General features: G+C 39.2%; 2 protein-coding genes across 3 annotated transcripts in view; both read right to left on the bottom strand.

The window, feature by feature from the left end:
* CENPE (centromere protein E) overlaps positions 1-13,479 on the bottom strand; it is a 41,710-nt gene extending 28,231 nt beyond the window's left edge. Inside the window, exons 1-17 of the mRNA XM_079306472.1 lie at positions 13,312-13,479; positions 13,034-13,125; positions 11,456-11,545; positions 11,258-11,376; positions 10,092-10,211; positions 9,112-9,193; positions 8,834-8,901; positions 8,681-8,752; positions 7,115-7,166; positions 6,214-6,301; positions 5,904-6,030; positions 5,118-5,237; positions 3,884-4,042; positions 3,369-3,513; positions 2,265-2,359; positions 1,895-1,951; positions 1,647-1,814 (exon numbers count right to left, since the gene is read on the bottom strand). Of these exons, the coding sequence (XP_079162598.1) occupies positions 1,647-1,814; positions 1,895-1,951; positions 2,265-2,359; positions 3,369-3,513; positions 3,884-4,042; positions 5,118-5,237; positions 5,904-6,030; positions 6,214-6,301; positions 7,115-7,166; positions 8,681-8,752; positions 8,834-8,901; positions 9,112-9,193; positions 10,092-10,211; positions 11,258-11,376; positions 11,456-11,545; positions 13,034-13,125; positions 13,312-13,367 (1,710 nt within the window). The 5' untranslated portion in view covers positions 13,368-13,479. The remainder of the gene's footprint in view (positions 1-1,646; positions 1,815-1,894; positions 1,952-2,264; positions 2,360-3,368; positions 3,514-3,883; positions 4,043-5,117; positions 5,238-5,903; positions 6,031-6,213; positions 6,302-7,114; positions 7,167-8,680; positions 8,753-8,833; positions 8,902-9,111; positions 9,194-10,091; positions 10,212-11,257; positions 11,377-11,455; positions 11,546-13,033; positions 13,126-13,311) is intronic.
* Positions 13,480-14,144: 665 nt separating this feature from the next.
* On the bottom strand, positions 14,145-21,230 carry LOC306802605 (radial spoke head protein 4 homolog A-like). Of its 2 annotated transcripts, none has more exons than XM_079307065.1 (6): positions 20,537-21,230; positions 19,845-20,079; positions 17,515-18,261; positions 16,212-16,347; positions 15,322-15,439; positions 14,145-14,708 (listed from the first exon to the last, which is right to left on the bottom strand). In XM_079307065.1, the coding sequence occupies exons 1-6, from the start codon at positions 20,767-20,769 to the stop codon at positions 14,489-14,491; spliced, it is 1,689 nt and encodes a 562-aa protein (XP_079163191.1). In that variant the 5' UTR covers positions 20,770-21,230; the 3' UTR covers positions 14,145-14,488. The 2 variants fall into 2 exon arrangements, with proteins under 2 accessions (XP_079163191.1, XP_079163192.1); XM_079307066.1 differs by having other exon boundaries at positions 14,572-14,708; positions 15,322-15,464; positions 20,537-21,104.
* Between the last annotated feature and the right edge of the window lie 519 nt (positions 21,231-21,749).

The following is a 21,749-nucleotide window of genomic DNA, read 5'->3' as shown; positions in this document are numbered from 1 at the left end:
ATGCAGATATTTATGATTTAATCTATTCACTAACAGGATTGAAAAGCCAAAATGGAAGTAAAACAAGCCATGAACACATTCAGTGGCATTCTCTGAGAGAAGTCATAAGTAGAAGACCAGATAGAAGCTTTTTCAATTTCTTTCTTTTGGTCTTTTTTAGACAAGTTTTACAATAAGCACTCACCTACAAGTACTTATGTATAGTCACAAGCAAAGGTAAGAAAATGCAATCTAAAAATTTAACATTAGCTTAAAGCTTTTAAAAAAGCAGTCTCCTGTGACTATTCCTATGTAGTTTATCTGTATAAACTGATATATTTAATCCAATGTATTTGGTGAAGCATGTGACCTTTCATATAATTAATCTACTACATGGGTATAAATAAATGCTTACATTTTATGGACTGTCTTCAGATATCTGAAAATACGTCATTCAAAAACAATTCTTGCAATGGAAACTACTTTAGACATTACATTTGTTATTAGATACCCAAAACCTTTGCAGGGAACACTGTAACTTAGGATTTGTCAAACATTAATGCTAAAAAAGATAGCACATTCAGTCTAGCATAGAAAGGGTCTTCTAAGAAGAATCTTAAGTACAAGCTAAATGGTAATATTTTATGGAGACATTTTCTTTCAGATCCATAAATCATTGTAGGGAACACAATGTAAATGAGCAGTGACATTGTTAAATTGCACCCTGAAAAACAAATGCAAAAGGATGTAACAAATTCAACAGTAGTGTCATGATCAGAAGATACTACACAGACTAACGTGCATAAGTAATGTCCAGCAAAGGTACTGGGAAAGAAATGGAATAATACATCCTTGTCTCAATACCTCAAGTTACTGTTTTGTTTGGGTTTTTTGCTTTGGTTTTTTTTTTTTTTTTTTGGTCATAACTCATTTCACAGTCCAGACTTTAGGCAGGTAAAACTTAATATAAGTAGTAAGTATTTTAGACTACAGAATCATAACATAAACATTTGGACAAACAAGGAGCATCTCCAGTAACTACACAAAGAGGTGAAGAGAACTGAAAGTCAGAATTTCCTATATTCTAAATTATCTGAAGATAACTTCACTTTTTTTTGTGACTTCCTGGCACAAAATACAATGTTTTGAGTTTACTATTACTATTCTATTATTATTAAATAATTTCATGACTAAGCTAAATAATATGTTAAAAGTTAATGATAATGTAGTCCATGGATTTACCAAAGTGAGCATCAACTATTGATCTGTCTTGGAATGTAAGACAAGATGTTTCACACAAGAAAAATGGGAAATATGGTTTAGCAACCATAATTGAACTTCAAAACAGTTCTAAAGTGTATTTAAGCAGCAAACAACTGCCTCACAGAAGTCTAGAATGAAATTCAGATCACACATTTATAAAATAACATATGGATACATATATACACATAAATATGTTTAACCAGGCTTCAGTATGCAACTCTCCAAAGATCTGTCTGAATTCTACACTCCAAATCCAGTTTAAATCCTGTGTTCATTCCTTCTGTTGCTGGATGTAGCTTACAACACCATCTGTTTCTGAATCAACATTCAAGGCTATGTACACTGAATAAACTCTAGAAAGCATTTGAGCATAGAGAATTCATATCTATTTCAACACACCATACCTCATGATCTTTTTGTGTTTGCTTTTCCAGTGCTTCAAATTCATCTATTTCTGTTTTTTCCTTCAGTTTCTCTTTCATTTCATTTATTTCTGATTTCAACTGCTCATTTTCCACCACTAGTTTATCGAAGTTAGCTTGCAGGACGTTGACCTCATTTACAGCAATATCCTGAAGAAGTGGCACAAGAAACTTTAGAAGCTGTTGCTGCAATGTCAGCCTTATTTCCAAAATATTCAGAACAGTCCTACCTTTTCTAGTGCTAATGCTTCACAGAGCTGCACAGATTCTTCAAAGTCTTTCTGGGTCTAGAAAAACAAACACTCTCAGTTAGCAGATCTACAACATCAAACAAGTTAAGTATTATATTCCTTCTTGCTTGTCTTTTCACAGTTAATCCTGCTTAAAGACCAAAGTTGACTGGATCATTTACCACAAACCCAAAGAATCACAGAACCATACCACAGCTTCACAGGGATGTCCAAGAGACTTGCTAATCAGTTTCAGTAATTCTGCAGATACAGAATACTGGTGTTCTACAGAAGAATAAGTTGGATCTTACTGAGAAGCATGCTATGCATATGCACAGTATCAGAAAGTCAAAACAGATTATGATGTTACCCAATTCATGTTAGGACCAGCAATCCATTCTGTTTCTGAAACTTGATCAGGAGCCAGCAGGCAAGGGCTTTCATACTCAGAATTTTCTAAAGTAGCTGAAAAGAAAGGTATATTAACAAAAGTGCTTGTAGATTTTAAACTAAACATCAAAAATTTTCTCATAAAATAATTTTACCACATTGGAAACAATCATTCAATGGCAAAACGACAGCACACCGAGTCAGACTTCTGACTCTGATAATTTTCTGTTATGAAAGGGAACACCACTGAAGTCCAGTCCCTATACTTATGTTGACCATTTTATCAAAAGTTAATGAAGTAAAAAAAAACACCCAAAACAAAAATCCAGAATATATACTTAACTACAGACTAGGAAAAGTTTGAGTATCAAGGAAAGAACCACTCAACAGCAACCTGCAAGATCTAAGGAAAAAGAGCACCCCATCCCCATACAGGAAAAAACACTCATAACAATCCACATACTAGCAAATACATTTGACAGAGGAGGTAATAAGGATGTAAGATACAATTCAGCAATAATACTGCTAAATTTTCCTCTTGTCTTCAGTTCAATTGCCTTAGAAAATTTCTTTTTCTATTTCAGTTCACTTCTCTTATGAATCCTTGAATTTCTCTGTCTCAATCTGATCTCTGAGTAATGATTTCCTATTCTTGTTGAGGATTTGGGGATTTTACACACACACACCTCTCCATTTTTTGGAAGAGAATATGGGCTGAAATTGATAGTTTGTGTTAAAGAACAGTTTCCCAAAAAAGTAGGGGGTGTGGGTAGGCTGCATGACAATTATTTGTAGATACTGCCATTTGCCTCAAAATTCTCCCCTTTGGTTTTAAGAAATTAAAAGCTCAATATCTAGGGAAGTTGGGGTGGTAGAAGCACTTTTCATTGAAAAATATGTACAAGAACATTTGTAGTCTTGTTAATTTGTTTTTTAATTTATGCTATCAAAGGATCAACTTATTCCCTTTGGGAAATGTAATGGAATGCTTGCAAAGATATTTATTGGGAATTTCACAGAAAATTAAATAGACCATGAAATGGTCTGGGTTGGAAAGGACCTCAAAGACCATCTGGTTACTTACAATCCTCCACATCTGGTACTGCTGGCAGAGACAACTTCATTTTTTTTGTTTCAGTGGGCATTGCATTTTCAAAGTCTTCAAAAAAGCTCATGCTTGCCTGGTTTATTTTACCAGGAGCCCAAGTAACTCTTCTTCTTCTCTTGCCCTTTAAAAGAGTATTTAGAGAAAAAGTGATAAAATGAAACCACTGGGTAGAGAGTAAATGTTACCTCAGGCTAGTTCTGTATCAACACCTGTATCAGCACCTGTATCAGCAGTTAACTAGACAGTATTTCGTAGTTTCCTCAAAATTAGCTGGAAAGCAAAAAAGTCCCTGCAGTCTGTTCACCACAAGGAAATACTGAATTGACAGTCAGAAGTTAATTTAAAAGTTAGCTTTTAAAAATATGAAAAAAAAAAAAAAGGGAAAATCGCCCATCATACTTAGTTGTCATTATCAATATAAATCTATGTATTTAATGTTACCTTTTGTAAAGTATTTCAGTTATCAGATAAGATCTGAAACAGGTGCTTACTTTAACATTTTGTTTTGAGGAAAAGGAAGCAGAAGTCACCAGCATCTCAGTTAAGTTTCGTATTCTGTCCTCCTGCACTTTTTGAAGGGAATTTTTTTCTTCCAAGAGCTGGGCCAATTGGTCTTTTTCCATTGCATGAATCTGAGTTTTTGAAGACACCTTCCATAAAGAGAATATTAATCAAACTGACATTTTAAGAGTTGAAACCACTCCTACAGAAGATACACAATTATTGATACTTAAAAACAACTACCCACTTACCCTCTGTTAAGTCTAAAAAGAAGACTTGAATCCTTAATAATGAAACTGACTATTTAGTCTACAATTTGACTGCAGACTTAGTATTTAAAAGTGGCCAAAACTCCCAGAAACAATACAGCCTCAGATTTTTCAGGTAAAAAAAACCAAAAAACAAAAAACAAAAAAAAACCACTCTTTCAAATATAACTCACTACCTGCTATCAGAGAAGATATGAAACATACTCCCAAGTTCATGTCGCAAATTCATTATCATTAAAAATAAGAAATAATTTGTCTAAAAGTTTTCTCTAAGGATGTTTATAATTTGCAATAAAGAAATGTGCATTCTTTGATTTAATGCACTAGTTCAGCATGGTTATTTTCCTGTGCTTTTATCGTCTGTGGTATAACAAGACTTGCAAGATTGCTCCACAGCCTGAGATTTTTAGAGGAGGAGAAACATCAGACTACATTGTTTGGTGAGAAGTTACTACTGTTCATTTTCTAAATGCAACTTCCACATATACATGACCTAAGTCTTGCCAGTGATATTCATGCAGTTGCAACATCCTGCAACTCAAACTGAGGTTAGACATCAGTAAGGGAAGAAATAATATGAAGTTGGGATCTTTAACAGACATTCAATCACGTCTTAGATTAATTACTTATATTAATTGTTTCTTTTGATCAGTTAAAGTATGCTATAAGGCATCACAAATTTCTATTTCTTAATTATGTTAACCTACTGATTAGGTGCAACCAATTAACAATTCTGTCAGTTGATCTCATTCAGCCTCATCTTGCACCCAGAGATATTGACTATCATTAGTTGTTCTAGACTATACATCACCAATTTCTATTCTCTCAATAAAAATGGCAGATATCACTTTAAAGAGTTCACCTACCTACACATTTAACAGATTTTGGTTTAAAAGAGATGGTCTCCAAATAGCAATCAGTACTAAGAATTTATTTATTTGAGTTTATTACATACTTCCTCCAGCTGCTTTTTCAGATCCAGAATTTCTTTGCGGTATCTCTTCAGGAGAGCATCATCATCAAGTACTTCATTGACTTTTGGTGTATTCTTCATTCCTTTGGCTGTATTGGCAAACTGGAAGAACAGTCTTTCATGAGCAATAGTTGAAGAACAAATATCTAAAGAGACTTATTTTGTCCCATATTTCCCAACAGAATTAAAGGGAGAATTAAAGATTTATCTAGCTTTCTTAGATAAAGAGCAGTATACAATAGGACACAAACATTTGAATTAAGTTATTTTTAATGTATTCTAAGCTTTGAAGAGGTGAAGTTTTCCTTTGCTTGCTTGATATTAGTATCTAAAACATAAAGCATAACATTTAAGTAAGAGTGTCCCAAGTTATTTTTTATTTAAGAAAAAGCTTGAAAAATCATTGAAAAGGGATACAATCCTACCTAAAGAGTATATACTGTTCATTAACATTTCAATTCCTGTAGTGCCTAACATCTTGTGCTAGCAAAGACTTCTCTAACTATGTTTGGAAAAGGCAAATGAGGTAAGAGTGGTTATCTCATGCCTGCAAAGTGAGAGAAAGAGCTTTGTTCCAACGTCTAAAAATCTCTAGGTAGACAACAACATGACTGGGAAAAGATGATAAGTACAAGAAAATATTTCAAGTTCTGAGTTTACAGATGCCCCTCAGAAGAGCCAAGTCATTAAAGATCCAGCAGATTACATTTTCCACTCCTCAAACCTATCTGCAATGATTAGTGCTGGAGAAGAGGTGAGAAGCTTTACCTGAAGAGTGCTGAGTGTCTCATCAAAAGAAACAGGAGTAATTGTACAAATAATAACTGTTTTAGCATTTCCTCCAAGGGAGTTCTGCAGAATTCGAGTCAGCTTGCTGTCTCTGTAATTTATGAAGCTAATAAAAAAGAGGCAACAACAGAAAAAAACCTCAGATTTCTGCAGAAACACAGTAAATATATTTTTCTAGAGGTAACAGGTTATTTGAAACAGTTACCTACATAAGATTATAAATAAAGGATTTTAATTTCTTGGTTTAGCAGTGCCTTATCTTATAGCAGGTATACAAACAGTTGCTTACCCAGAAGGGTCATCACAAAGTTTTTTGATAACTTGACTCAGAATGAACAAGCTCCGATTTATATTGCAGCCTTCTTTCAGTCGAACACCTGGGTACCACACATTTTATTATTATTATTTTAAATTTAAAACAATATTAAGATACATTTTCAACCTGTCAAGCTTTTGTGCTATGTTATGCTCAGAGGGATTGATTGTCCAAGAGTTAAACCTTAAGTGCCACAATACTGACCCATCAGCAGGCAGTACCCAATCCTTTATGATAGCCAAAATGCATAGAAATAAAAGAGTAATCAAAAATAAACATTTAGAACCTTTACATGGTAAGCATTTGGGGTATAAGAACTACAATTTTGCTTCCTGTTTAAATTTTGCAAGTGCCCATTTACACATACAACAAATCAGTCTTAGATACAAGCTTTAGAGTAGTCATTCTTTGTAAGAGAGACTATTACTTGTGTCCATCTCAGATCACTTTTTTTCTGATCAAGGGACTTTTGTGCAGCTTCATGCTGTCACTGTTAACAGAAGAGCTTCCTTTGAACTAAAGACTGAGCCATCTACTCACTCTTCACCTTTACACACAGGTCCCTAAAAAGCTTCTTGCAATTTTGTTATTACAGGTGCATCTTCACTGAGTCATCTCCATTGTATGAGTTGAGTGCAGGACTATTGCTGGGCTTGCAATTCTAGAGAAGGCATACTACTACTACTTAATTGTTTGCACTTCACAGCATTTACAGTATTTTCCTGAGTAGATCCTGTTCTACCCAGGGGAAAAGGCCTTATTTATAAACAATAAATAACACAATAGGACATGGATCAAATAATTTCCCTTCTATCATAGTTTCTCATAAGGTTTAACAGAAGTTGTTGTCAGTGGAGCCTTATTTAACACTCACCTTCAGATCCTGTTTGACTAGCTCTTTCACTGCCTGCCAGATCTACCAAATTCTGCAAATTCATTAAATATTTCACAGGTTAGTTCTGAGGCAATTTACTTTAAGTTCTCATAATTCTAAGCCACTGTTAAGAATTTAGTAAGCTAAAGTTAAACTTAAAAAAAAAAAAAAAGCAAGAGGTCTGTCATTACTTGAATTAATGCATAGCTACTACACACAACCAATACTTTCAAAGGTACATAAGGGCGTGGAGTAGGTTTGTATGAACTCTATTACTCCACCCCAAATAGTGTTTCAACCTTGCACTGCAACAACCTCTACCCTGAGTCACAAAAAGATAAACACAGATTCTCAATGTAGAAGAGTTAATTACTAATTCCAGCTGTAGGAATCCTTCATGGGAAAGAGCCTAGGTGAGATTATCAAGTGTCCTCTCCTAAGCTGGGTGTCTGTCTCTCCTTGCCTGTTACTGTGGCAATATGGAAAAGCAATGAACTACCAGAGGAAAAGCCTCACTCTGAACCTAGTTCAAAGTCAACTAGAACATTATGGTATCCCATAATGATTTGCCTGAGCAAGTAGCCCTCACTTTAGTTAATTTTTGCTTCAGAAGAGTAAAATCCTGTGCTAACTCCACCAAGCAGCAACAGACCAAAAGTGCCAAAATCCCTCTCCCCTCACCCTTGTTAATCATGGTTACTCTGAAATCATTTGGAACTGAGATGGGGCAGAGGGGGTGGTGTAGGAAGAGTGGATACTGTAAGTTATGGTAAGCACAAAAAGTAGGTAATTAGTTTGTTGAGATACTGCATTAGTGGTGTTTACATTCAGATCTCAGAGATTTTTCATGTGAAGCCAGAACAGAAAGCTCTTTCCACAATGCATGTGGATTAATTTAATGCTATTTCCAATTCTGAGTAAGAGGGCTCATCAGATTTTAGCAGGCTCAAATAGTTTCACATTGGTTCCATTCCTGCAGTTGTTTCAGGTAATTTTCTGAGAATCAAGAAAAGGCTGTAGAAAAGGCTTCTGAAATCTTAAAATTTTCTTAGAGAGGTCCAGTGGTATTCCCCCCAGTTTATGGTATTTCATATACCAGTAATCCACCAAAGAGATGCTAAGTGGGGTTACTTCTGAAAAAAGTTAATCTTTTGGCCATTGCAGATATAGGCCATACTTTATTTTAACACCAACTAAATTTGAGGATAAGGGAAGTCTTAAGGTTACTGGACTTGTCAGTAGTCAGAAGCAACTGCAGGGAAGATATATTTAGTAAAATGCAAGAGCACTCTGATATAGTCCTTTATGCTCCTAGAAGGTCATAATGCTCCCCAATCCAGCATGAATAATTCTCATGTAGAATCCCCTCTGGTGGGAACATCTCTAGATAATGCCACAAGAGTCTCCCTCTATACTTAAGAAACATCTGTCAAAGTTAACAACAAGGAATTCTTGTAAGTCATTGTGAAGTATCGTTAATGTCTCAAACAAGCAGTAAGTTCTCTAGTTAACCTGTACTCCAAGAAGGTATTAAATAGACATTTAAGGTATTAAATATACATTTACCAAGTGGGAAACCATGACTGCTCCATCACAGTTGGTGTTTGCAGGGTCACTTCGTTCTCTGCTTTCAATGATCTAGAAATGCAATGAAGAGCAATGACGTTTTTGTTACTTTGAAAACAATAAAACCACTCCCAGTAGTGAAGCCATTTTTACCATTCTGAAGATGGTGTGAGAACGGCTGCTGTGTTCATTCATTTTTGTTTCTCCATAATGGCGATTTCCTATCAAAAAAATATAAGAATAAAAATATTAGAATATTTCTGCTTATAATTGGATAGACTAGAGATAAATAGACAAAAAGCACAATTTTAAAACTTTCTGAAAACCTTTGATTTATGAATATAAGCCCAAAGGGATACCCCATCGTTCTAAATATACCTGATTAACCAACACTTTTTTAAGCTATCAGCTGACATCATCTAAATACTTACTTTCTCCTTTTCTGATCCATTCCATAACTTGTGCTGGGGAAACCACCACTTCTTCAATCAGATCTTCTACATATGTATTCCTCTATAGAATAAACACCATAATACATTTTACCAAACTCCAAAACCACACTTCAATACATGAAGTAAACATTACGACCAATTATTATGCTATTTATTCAGCAGCTGAATGTCATTTTACTCCAAACACAAGGGATGGGTAAAGTTTAGACTTTGACCAAAATTGTGGCCTAAGGGCACAAGAATTAAACAGCAGATTAAAAAAGTGTCCCAAAACCAGATCTACTGAGTGAAATATTCTTCTTGACATTTTCTCAAGGAATTTAAGAGTATATTTCTCAGTAACCCTTATAAGGACATAGTCATACAACTTGTCAATTTCCCTTCTTTGTATGTTCCAAAGTCATAATCATTTAAGGCAACCAAAGGAATAAAAAAACCCCAAACCCTAAACCAACAATTTTCATTATTTCCTACAACACTTAATATAAAGAAACTGAAAATGGTGTTAATACAGATTTCTTTTTCTATAATGGTCATCTTCCAGAATAGTTCTAGTCTTATGATTATTCTATGATTACAGTAGAAGAGTAGAAGAAAAGTGTATCTACTTGGTAGGTGATATGAAGATGATATTAAAGCAACTCTGTATATCTGTCAGAAGCTTGTAACACATGGAGCTTAGGGTCATGTTTGTAGAAGCGTTGTTAGCTAAACAATTCTTACCATCCTGGAAACTTGAGGGTTAACTCTACTTTTATAAAGATTTATAAATATGAACTAGAAATAGCAAGCCCAAAGTTAGTTGTTATTCTACTACATCAAGTGTCCTTCTGCTATTGCTGAAGGTACAATTACAGAGCTTGTCCCAGAAGTTTTTCACTGGATGCTTCTGAAGGTGTTTTTTCCCCTACATATTTTACTCCAAGCAGATGCAACACTTGTACAAAACATCCACTTACATTAACATCTTCACGAATTCCCAGAGGCTTCTTTTTCCTATTGTCGCAAAGCAAATCGGTAATTGTTTCATTGTAGATTTCCATGTAAGAAACCCTTAGCAGGAATTCTCTATCTGGAATCTAATGTTGAAAGGCAAAAAAATACAAACAAAAAAACAGACTAACTGATGGACATCTTTTAATGCAAGTATTCTTTAACTGGAGATAAAGGTTTGGATATTGTTCCAGAGATTTCTTTTCCATCATCCTTTCTGTACATTAGCATCTGCCAATACAGAATAATTTTTCTTCTATCCCACCTCTTTCCAGCTGCATTAATAGTATACCACTTCTAAGAGGTTATAAAATTAAGATAACTTCCCTACAGAACCATGACAATAGTTACCCTAATTTAATGCCATTTCTGTAAACAATCTCCTCCTGCTTAGGCTCTTTCCTCTTTGTGAACCTTGTCTTCTCTCTTTGCTTGCTTGGATTTAGTTTGTGGCTGCTGCTTCTTCCTCTACCCCCTTGGTACAGAACACTGGGGTGAGTAAAGGCACAATGGACTCAAGGAAAATTTTCTTGCCTTTAGTTAATTCTGTAAACTTCTAAGGGTACTCTGCACCTTCTTAAAGGAGCTGCAACCATTTCACTTCATTGATAATAATTACCTGAAACCCTCAAGGCAGAAGCAAACACTCTGCAAATCATGTTTTGGGAATCACTGTTTTAATGTACACTTTCTCCTTACTTTTAATACTGAGCAATTTGCAATTCTTTTGTAAGCCTGAAGTAAATAAATATTGTGTCATATTTTTCCCACTTAAAGTCTTTATTTGTTAACTTTTTAGACTTTTAAAATAGCAGAATAAACACGAAGTTTCACATTGTCTTATCTACCACATTAACAAGTGAGTACCTGTTTTTATTTGTAATCAGTTGAACATATTTGGAAGGTTAAGAATCCTCCTCAGTTTTGTTCTGATTTGATTTTAACTAATAGAGTCCCATTACCTTTTTGTTTGAAATACTCATCTTTGCCAGGCTAGCAAGGTAACTGCAATATATAGTCCAACATAAATTAATTTCCTTCATAAGCCTCTTGATATTAAAATTAACTTTCCTGTAACCATCACAAATATTACTAGTCTTTTCAGTCACTTCAATTTAATAGAATTGCTCACCTCACAAATAATTTTGAACACATGTTGAATTGCCTTAGGGATAATGCCCATGGAATCTTCATTCCCCATCATTGTGTAAGTCTTCCCTGAAGCAGTTTGTCCATAAGCAAATATTGTGCCTAAAAAGAGATTTAAGGTTTTACCAACTATCTCTGAAATACATTACAAAAAAGATTTAAACACAGTTTTAAAAGTTACCATTATAGCCTTGCACAGCTGACTGGATAATTGGAACAGCTACACCATCATACAACTGCTGAGTGTTGTCACTTGAGTGAAAGACATGATCTTAAAACAAAAAAAAAAAAAAAAAAAAAGCATGAGAATCCACTCTATTGCAAGTCAAAACAATCTGTAAAATTCTGTATTGCTGACTTCAAATACAGTAAATTTACATAATTATTTGTAAGTTAATTCAAATATAAATATCACTGTAACACCACTAATGCTTTTAAAATTTTGTTTAAAAATAAACACAAAATCAAGAAGAACACAATGCACAGATGATAGACATGTAAAAAAACCCTAAGAATGATTATGAACATAGTTAAATGGTCATCTCATTTAATCCTAAAAAGTTTTTGTTAATTGTCCTGGGGTGACTTTATGATGCTTGTATCTGTGGATAGCCAGGCTGAAAGGATGGTGCAGGAGGGACTTTCCCAATGACTTGCAGCAGTACTGATTTCCAAGGAGTGGGAACATCTGTGTCTGCTCAATCAGTTTGGGGGACATAAAAGAGTGGGGTAGCTGGCCACCAGTTACAGGCACTTGCAGTTAGAACTTGAGATTCAGAGTCTGCTGTTGTCAGAGGAGGAGGCTGCTGGCTCTGTTGTGTGAGGGACAGTCAGGGTTAGGTGGCCAGGAAAGGGACAGCTTGGGGTTAGACAGTCGAGCAGAGTGAAAGAAGCCAGTGCAATGTGGAGCTGCTATAAGAAAAGGAGTCAGGGTTACATGAGAGAGAGGCCTGTGAAAGAAGGAATGTAGAGTTTGCAAATAAAGCACTGGTGGGGATGCCAGTTAAAGGGCTAGAGGTGATACCAGCTGTGTCTGTCTTGACGTAATTACTACATGTATCCCCGGTTGCCTGTTCTGTTTGTGTTGGCTATTGAGTTCTGCAGCTTTAAGACTCCTGCCAGGAGTGAAGGGGGAGAGAAGAGGTACAGAGGTTGTTATCAGAGACTGCAATTATTCCCCCGCATTCTTCGCACACTCTGTTGTCTGCAGTGGACAGCAGGAGAGAGCTCTCCTTTGCTCTTGGTTAGTTTCTGGCTAGCTGAGGCAGAGAAGTTTTTGCTTCTTTTACTGAATCTGTGTTTTAGAAAAAATATTTGTAGTGGCTACGTTAATATTAGCAAGAAAAGTTGATCAGTAGGAAAAGACTTGAAGGGAGCCTGTTAGTTATGAGGATCCAGCGTTCACACTAGTGACTTTTGGGATTATGGTCTCCTATACCCTTCTCCCTAAATGCTCTGGAATAGCCCTTGTTTAGTCCAGTTATAACTAGATTTCAGATTTAAAAAAAAGTGTTCCAAAGCCGCTACGGCATGAACTAGAACAGAGAAAGCAACATTCCTCAGGAAGCTGACCTCAAAAGCACATCCCAGTACTGCCTACACCAGAAATCCTGTGTGCCCCAGTGACACTCCTGCGGAATTACGAACCTGGGAAGGTTGGGGGACATTTCAAGAACCTCAGGGCATTCACCACAGATGAGTACAAGTAGCAAAGTTCCGCGTAAGCATCTAAATAAAGCAATTGCTTTCACATTCTTACCGTAACTAAATATTTTGGTACCATTCACGTCGGAAACAGTATTATTCTCACTTCTCCAGTGCAGGGTCACTTTATCTCCTGAGGCATTCTCCCTAAAAGAAGAGAGACTCTGTTACATTTATGGGGCGAGGACTCTACTCCCAAAACACGGGCCCCTTACCGCGGCCCCCTTTCCCCGGCTCTCGCCAGCCCCTCGCTCCGGATCCCTCCGTCGCCTCCCTGCCCCGGGCACGGCGGCACCCAGGGAGCCTCCCCCTGCCGCCAGCTCGGCGGCTCACCTGGCGATGAGCGGCCGCACACGCACGCACACCGTGACGGCACCCTCGTCCGCCATGTCCGCCCGGACAGGAGGAGCGGAACAGGGACAAGGGACGGGACTGAGGAGAACCGGGCAGCGCCCGCCGCAACCGCCGCCGCAGTTTGAACTGCGCCCGCAGCCGCTCCTATTGGCCTGCGGGGACGCACGCCGTGCGTGGAGCGCACCACTCGCACAAGCTGGCGGGGAGGCTTGAGGGGAAGCACGGTCAGGAGCAGGCGGCTGGGCAGTCCCTGACTCTCCCGCGGCACCCTTTTTCCCCTCCCGGCAGCGCCCAGATGGCACCGGCCTGAAAATCCAACGGAGTCCTCACAGGCACCTCTGCAGGTCTTTTAAACACCCGCAGGGAGGATGACTGCACCGCTTCGCTGCGCAGCCGTTCTAAGGATAACAGCCCTTTCCATTATTTTAAAATATTTTTTAAAATTAACTTTTTATTAATCTTTTAGAGGCTGCTTCCTTTTGTCATGTCGGTTATAACTGGGTAGAAAAGGCCTGCACCCACATTTCACGCAGTTGTAGAGTGATAAGGTCTCCCCTGAGCCTCCTTTCCTCCAGGCTAAACACCCGCAGCTCCCTCAGCTGCTCCTCACAGCACTTGTGCTCCAGACCCTTCCCCAGCCCCATCCCCTTCTCTGGACCGCGTCTCTTGCAGCGAGGGGCCCAGAACTGAGCACAGGATTGGAGGTGCCAATTATGAGCAGTATCCCTGCTCGGCCTCAATAAGCTGTAACCTCAATAAGCTGCCTACTGAATACAAATAGTACGCTTTTACACATAAAAGTGACACTGACATGAGATTTAGAAAAAAATTTATTTGAGTAAAATGTATATTTGTATTGAAGTGAGGGCTAGAAAAACAGTGTGAATATCTGGTGGGTGGTAGTTCTTAGTTCAAAGCAGTATCATTTTAGGAAACAGATTTTTTTCTTAGTCAAACAAACAGAAAAAGCCTTCATGCCAGTGCAGGTAGGTTTGAGGGGTGAGGAGAGGAAGATAGCTGCAAAGAAAAGCCTACAGAAATTAAAAAAGAAGGCATGCTCCAAATGCATTTCTTTTGAGGTCAGCAAATGAATGACTATGTTATGAAAATGTTGTTTATATTCAAACCTTTAAAACAATCTGTTTTCTTCCAGATTTTAATCATCCTCCAATTCCTCATCTTCCCCTTCCTCAGCTTCAGCTAAGGCTTCTTCCTGTGCAGCCCTGAAAGCCATTTCCTCTTCCACAGTGGGGTCTACTGTCTCAGTGATTCCTGGCCCACTGGGGAATTCTTCTTGTGCTGGTGGGGGCAGTTCAGGAGTATGGCTTTCTGGACTGTATTTGTGCCCCCAGCCAAAGTAGATGTTCTCAAATTTCCTGAGAAAGAGAAATGAAAGATCACACATTCATCCCCTGATGAAATATTAGCAGAGACACTGTCAGGAATTTTTACTCTGCTGCACAAGAAGTCACAGTGGTGCAGTTATCCTATAGCAGAAGAATTTTAAACATGGCACCTCTTTTTTTAACTGTTGTAATGGTTATTAATATATCTTCTATTTAAAATGATGAAGTGTACTGCACTACAGTACATTGTAGTACAGTGTAGTAGAATGACTATGTAGTGGAAATATACACAGAGGTAATAATCACATGTAGTTATTACTACATTAGAATCACAGAATGTAGCTGGTTTTCTAAAAAGTCCCACAGACACAAGAATATGTGTTTTAAATCAAGGACTGTGCTCAAATACTAGCTTGGCATTTACATTCATTAAATTAATGCCAGCCTTTCCAATGATTTTTGTTTTTTGCAGTCTTAAATATATATTTACTGTTGCTGTGCACATTTAAGCAGCCTTCTCATCAGTCTCTTGGAATAATTAGAATTCAGTCAATGAATTAATAATGAAGTAACTCTGCCTGCATTAAAGAGGCACCTGTGTGTAGCACATACAGTGTTGTAACCATGCCAGGAGGACTCTCACCTGCCAGATGCAAAGGCATAAGCTCCAGGCCATCGGTTAGACCGCAGGATTGCAACAGAATATTGTGGGATCAGGTCTGTAGAAGTCTGAACTGTCCAAGCAGGGATGTCTTTCATGCCTGGAGACAACCAAACACACACTGTCTATGAAAAATGGACTTGACGAGCCTCTAGAAAATGTTTAAGACTGAGCTACAAGACTTGCACAGGATTCAAGCAAGGTTTATAATAAGTCACACAACAGAAGAGGCAGAAGTCAGAAACACTAAGTGTAGGCACTGCTTTCAAACAGGTGTTTTTCCACAGGAAGGCTGATAGACCCCCTACAGAAAAAAAATTAGTAGCACTCACCCCTAGTATTTTGTCAAGGAGTTTTTATCACTTATGGATAAATTGTATAGTTATATTTCACCTTGATTAAAAAATGGAGTGTAGGAAAATAATCAAATACTGATGTAATCTAATATTCAGGCTCCCTTATTCCCATGATTTGCTGCAGTGATATGCTAAAAGATCTAAATTATTATACAAATAATGTATATCAGTGGATGTGTGTACATATTATTGTATTTACACACACTTTTTTCCTAAAAAGATGATATAAAAATAGTTGAATGTATTTCATGTAGTGAGCTGTTTTGAACTTGCAATAACAAGTCAAATAATCTCAACAAGATGGTTACCTAGTAAACCTGGTTATTTCAGTTTTAATATCAATATTATTAACCATTTTGGTTTTTACTGATTTTGTAAAAGAATGTTTTTACCCTACAGAGGCAAAATATATTGCTCCAAGAACTGTTAGAGTCCTATAACTTCAAATATTTACTGCTAAATGACAACATTCCTAGTGACTCTCTATAAAAAAACTTCACATTCCATGAAGAATACCTTCATCTTCAGAGATTAGAGTAAGAAGGGGTGGTCCTCTTTCTTCCTGTTGCTCTTCCCCCTCATCCTCTTCCTCCTCTTCATCTTCGTCATCTTCCTCGGATTTTTGAAAAGGATTAATCCAAAAGCAGCGACCCTATAATTCATGTGGAAAAGTAATAAATGCATTGTAACAATCATTGAAAGAATGTAAGTTAGAACTAGTTAGAACAATTGGCTCAGACACACACAGTTATGGGATAAGGAGAACAAAAACACCTATTCCATAACTGGTATATTGTTAACAGAGTATTGTATTCTCTTGGCAGAATGTTCCCCTTATTCCTCCCCTTATTCATTCCTGTTTACTGTTCGAGAATAACCCTACACCTCTGTCATCAGCCCTCTGTCATTTTGTATTCTTCAGTTCCTGGCTAGCTTGGTTTATATCCTTGGTGTTTATCAGTTACTAAAAGCTATCCTTTCTTTTTAAAATCTGCTTTGTTATTTGGCTATCAGTCAGAGGATCATAACAGAATGCTCTTAAGATTCTAATGCATATACATTTTATTTATTACAACTATTATGTTGCTGGTAATAAGTTTAAACCTTATTTTCTAGCATTTGCTAGAAATTTGTTATTTCACAGTAGCATTTTTGATTTGGTAGACTGGCCATCAAACCACCTAGGAATGAAAACCAAATTAGTAGTACCTCTTTCAAGTCTGATAGAACATTTTAAAGTTTTTTCCATTTGAATGTTTTACAGCAGAAAGTGTTAAACCAAAAAATTAACCAGAAGAAAACACCAAGTAAGTTCCATTTAGCATACAACCATAAGCTATCTGCTTTTTAGCATCCTACCCAAAAAAAGAGAATTTTTAACATTTTTGTCAAATAAGGATCTCAAAGCAGAAAACCTAATACAAAAGATTGCAAGAAATTATTGTTATCTTTTGGGGCCTGGCTCCATGCTGTTATCTGAAGACAGGTTTCAACCTCAAGAACATGTCACTGGAAAAAGTACTAAACTTAGGGAGTTTCTAAATATGCATATCTACATATAAAATTAGATGGTATATTAAAATATGTGCAAGATATTTACACATTATATACCATATAAAATACATGCTTTATGTGTAAGGTATTTTGGTACTATACACAACATAAAATGTATTTGCTATATAAAAATCTTTCAGTCCAATACCATTTCTGGTGAATAGTTTGCATGTGCAGGTGAGGAGTGTCATTCACATTCTGTAACCCTATAAGCACTGCAGTGTGAGTGGTATCCAAGCTCCATGTGAGCTATGCTGGCACACACCTGATTGAGAATGCTCTTGGCATGGTGTGCCCACATGGCGAGGGACTCCACCATTTCAGCCACAGGAGGAGGCTCAAACTCCGTGTTTTCTTCATATGTGTCTGCTCCTTCTTCTTCCTCTTCGTCCTCGTTTGCAAACTGGTAAAATCCAGTGGGAGAGACGTGGGTTCCTGCTGAGATCCGAGCTATCTGTGCACGCAGGTAATTGGCCTCGTTTCCAGGGAAAGGAGGAAAGCTCACAATGGGAGCATCCAGCCGACCAGTGAAGAACTTCTTGATTTTCCTGGCACAGACAATCTGGGCTGGTGTCACTGGAGGCAACTTCTCCCAGGGATTGCCTGGCTCGTTACAGACAAAGTAGACATATTTATTAGTCCCAGTCCCATTTGCTTCTTTTGGGATCTCAGGTGGGGGTTTATAGGTGGACTTTGGTGGTTCAGCTTCTTTTTCTTTCTGCTCATCTTCTTCTTCAGCCTCATCCTCTTTCTCTCCTTCCCCAACAATCTCCTCTCCTTCATCTTCTATTTCTTCATCATCTTCACCTTCCTGTAACTGTACTTCAGCTATAATATAGTTCATTTCCAGGCCCAAAATTTTGCCCCAGAAGCGACAGCTCTGGATTGGCTGAACATTAATTAGGTTTTTAAGGGCAAGGAATATGTAATAGGATTCATCTTTGTCCAGGCCAATTCCAGCCTGTTCAAAATAAAAGGCTGCTTCCATCACATTTGGTAGAGAGGGCTGTCCCTAGGAAAGAAGATTCACAGTTAGAGCTAAAGAATAGGATCATTATCTTTTAAATATTGACATGTTATGTACTGAACACTATACTTCACTTTTCTGTAGTACCACTCATCATCTCAAAGTGCTTTGCAGACATTCATTCACTACTTTTTTACTAGTTTAGAAAAAATAGAAGCCTTTTAGCTGTAAAGAAGAAAACACAGATGAACTGCAGCTCTTAGAACACAGGATTTCAAAATTCAAATTCCTAATTACTGCAAAATAAGGAAAGTCAGCATTCTTACACAAGATCTACAATGCACTCAGTGCTAGGGCATGTCAGCTCTGAGTCCTTCATGCCTGCAAACAGTGACACTGTGTTGCCTTGTGTCATAGATAATGCAGATTTCATACATTTAGGCACCAGACCAATAACACTTCTCTGAGGTGAATGTTGCTTGGCATACAGCTTCCTACAGTTTTTAAAATATTGATGCCTGCTCTTAACAAAGTCCATTTTAAGACTCCATTTGGCTTCAGCAGAAGCAGAACTAGGCCAATGATTAAGTGTTTTCAGAGGCTCTACCACCCATCTTGCATTTAATAGGGGGTAGGTGATCATATAACAGAGTTATTAGAAATTGGACGTGACAGGGCAGGGAATTTGGAAAAAATAGTGTTAGTTTCATATGGAATTTCTTTGGATCTGACAGGTTTCTTATATCAATGCAAGACTGACAGGAATATGAAAACTTCCCAATTCCTTTCTGAAATTCCTTACAATTTTTCCATTTTCAGCATCCTATACTGATACATAACAGGCTGGAAAACATGAAGGACTATCTCTTCTGTAGTTGATATTTGTACTCTGCAATGGTAATTCATTTGAATATATACTGGTTAACTTCACATGCAAATCAACATCTTGTTGATTTATTTCCCTTGGCTATTATAATTCTCATTATGGTCTTGTATTTCTCATTATAAGAATTCTCATTTTTCCTTGGATACAAATGTTTCTGTATATAAGCAGCAGAATAATGAAAAATCCTGGTTTAAGAAGTGGCTTTTCAATCATATCAGTTTTTCATTAAAACCATATTTAGTTTCTGTTGGACAAGGACAGACTGGAACCACACCAGGAGCTGGAAGAACCACGGTTCTATTTTACAGTAGCAGCTGCGTACACTATTGTCTAACTGGTATCAAAAATTATGGTCACTTCAGATAAAGAAACATCCTTTTATATAAAGAAAATAAACTTGGATGCAATATTCTGTGCTGAACTGGCATATGGGAGATGTTACAAACCTTACTTCCTGTTTATCACCTCTAGAACATCCTTGATTATAAAGGCTCAGGATATTAGATTTACTACAGAAAAAAAAAAGTCAACTAAGTAACCAGATGGGTTTTTTCCTTCGGAACTAGACATGGGAGGAGCTCAGCTCTGAAGAGGGTACATGGTGCTGTGACTGCAATTATTTGTATGGCGAGGAGAGGCAGCACTACAGAACAAACCACAACTTCCTCCCTTTCCCTTCCCACCATCCGCCCACTCCTCCCCTGGTATATTTGGTACCTGTTTCACTCTGATAATAACTCACCATCTCTTCTTCTAAGTCGTCGTCTTCTTCTCCTCCACCTTCCCTGATGAACAAAGCTTTATACTTTACTGCAGCTTGAAATGTTGGAAGAATCAAATGTTCATCTCGAAGAGTGTCCATTTTTTTCCGAAACTGAGCGCACTTCACATCCTTGCTGATATCCTCAATTATGTCTACTGTATTTGTGGGCTGTTCATCCAGGATCTTTGTTAGTACATTAGCAAAATGATCATATCTGTCATATAAATGTAAATATTGTTGGCTTACTATACAAAAGTCAGAATATTATGCTTTTAGGAGAAAAAGTAAATGCTAAACATCTGCATCCTTGGAGAAATCATTGGCATAATCAGAAGAAAGAGGATCATGGAGCATTAAGGTAAATTAGTGTTAAAACTAGTCTAATTATACTTGAGAGCATTCCCATCTTCCATTTTTAGTATATATCTCATCTATCTGTGAGCTGAATCTGAATTTAAACTTACTCTAAATCATATCAATTTCTTTTTGAACTCTATGAAAGTTCCATTAGGAATTTTGTTTCTCAAAGATGTTGGACACATGCAAGTATCACTAGTGATTAAATATTGCACGTATAACATTATCCCATTCTTTATGTAATTCCCTTTCTCCTTCTACCTTTCTCTCCATACTTCCTACCCTATTTGACTGTGGTCCATTTTCAGACTTACAAGTTCAGGCCAGATTTTGTGCTGGTCTTCAGTAAATAGGCTTTTGCATTTTTGATTGCCAGCATCCGGGTTTCTGGATCGGGAATCTCATCCTCATACGGGCTGTATCCGGCCTGGTCAAGACCATAACCCGGTTCGTGTGGCTGGTAGGGGCCATGCCCACGTTCGTAGGCATCTTGTGGGTCGGCACTTTCTGATTCCTCTGAAGGGTCTAATGCTGGTGGCTGATCCATGCTGCGCCTCGTCCCGGCGTGTCTCTGGCCGGTGTTTCCCTGCGGCACCTGCAGCAGGTCAGCGCCTTGCGCTGCTGCCCGTGGGGGGCCGAGGGGCTCGGCTGGGCTCTGGGACCGGCACCGTGCTTCTCCTGCTGCACGCCTGCGGCCGACCCTTCCCCTTTGGTCCTGTGCTCGGTGGGGCTCCTGGTGGGCTGACAGATGCTTTTCCTCAGGCCTCGAGGCTGCTCAGACCCTCGCCTTATCTCTCGGTATTCCCAGGGAGCCGGTCCCGGTTCCGACGCCTGGGGCCCGGCTGGGGCGGGTGAGCAGCGTGGCGGCAGTGCCCGGAGCACGGCCGGCCCGGCCCGGCCCGGGGCTCTCTGGGGGTCCGGGGTACGGTACGGCCCTGCCCGGGGGCTCTCTGGGGGTCCGGGGTACGGCCCTGCCCGGGGGCTCTCTGGGGGTCCGGGGTACGGTACGGCCCTGCCCGGGGGCTCTCTGGGGGTCCGGGGTACGGCCCTGCCCTGCCCGGGGACTCTCTGGGGGCCCGGGGTACGGCCCTGCCCTGCCCGGGGACTCTCTGGGGGTCCGGGGTACGGCCCTGCCCTGCCCGGGGGCTCTCTGGGGGCCCGGGGTACGGTACGGCCCTGCCCTGCCCGGGGGCTCTCTGGGGGCCCGGGGTACGGTACGGCCCTGCCCTGCCCGGGGGCTCTCTGGGGGCCCGGGGTACGGCCCTGCCCTGCCCGGGGGCTCTCTGGGGGCCCGGGGTACGGCCCTGCCCTGCCCGGGGGCTCTCTGGGGGTCCGGGGTACGGCCCTGCCCGGGGGCTCTCACCGGGGCGCGGCCCTGCCCTGCCCGGGGACACCGCGCGGCCCCTCAGCAGCAACGGCGGCGGCGGGCGGGGCGTCACCGGGGGAACGCGGCGCGGGCAGGGAGGGCAGCCCCAGTGACCCGCCCCAGCTGCCGCTCCCTCTCTCCCCACGGGGATTTAGAGGCGC

Source organism: Erithacus rubecula (assembly GCF_903797595.1).
Source record: "Erithacus rubecula genome assembly, chromosome: 5".
Taxonomy (NCBI): domain Eukaryota; kingdom Metazoa; phylum Chordata; class Aves; order Passeriformes; family Muscicapidae; genus Erithacus; species Erithacus rubecula.
This window is presented reverse-complemented; position numbering and strand designations above follow the sequence as displayed.

Excerpts from the sequence above, each read along its gene's own strand:
- LOC306802605 (XM_079307065.1), bottom strand. The coding sequence starts at position 20,769 with ATGGATCAGCCACCAGCATTAGACCCTTCAGAGGAATCAGAAAGTGCC. Across the intron at positions 20,080-20,536 it reads ACAAAATCTGGCCTGAACTT|ATATGATCATTTTGCTAATG; the intron begins GTAAGTCTGAAA and ends TTTATATGACAG. Across the intron at positions 15,440-16,211 it reads TCTAATCTCTGAAGATGAAG|GCATGAAAGACATCCCTGCT; the intron begins GTATTCTTCATG and ends GGTTGTCTCCAG.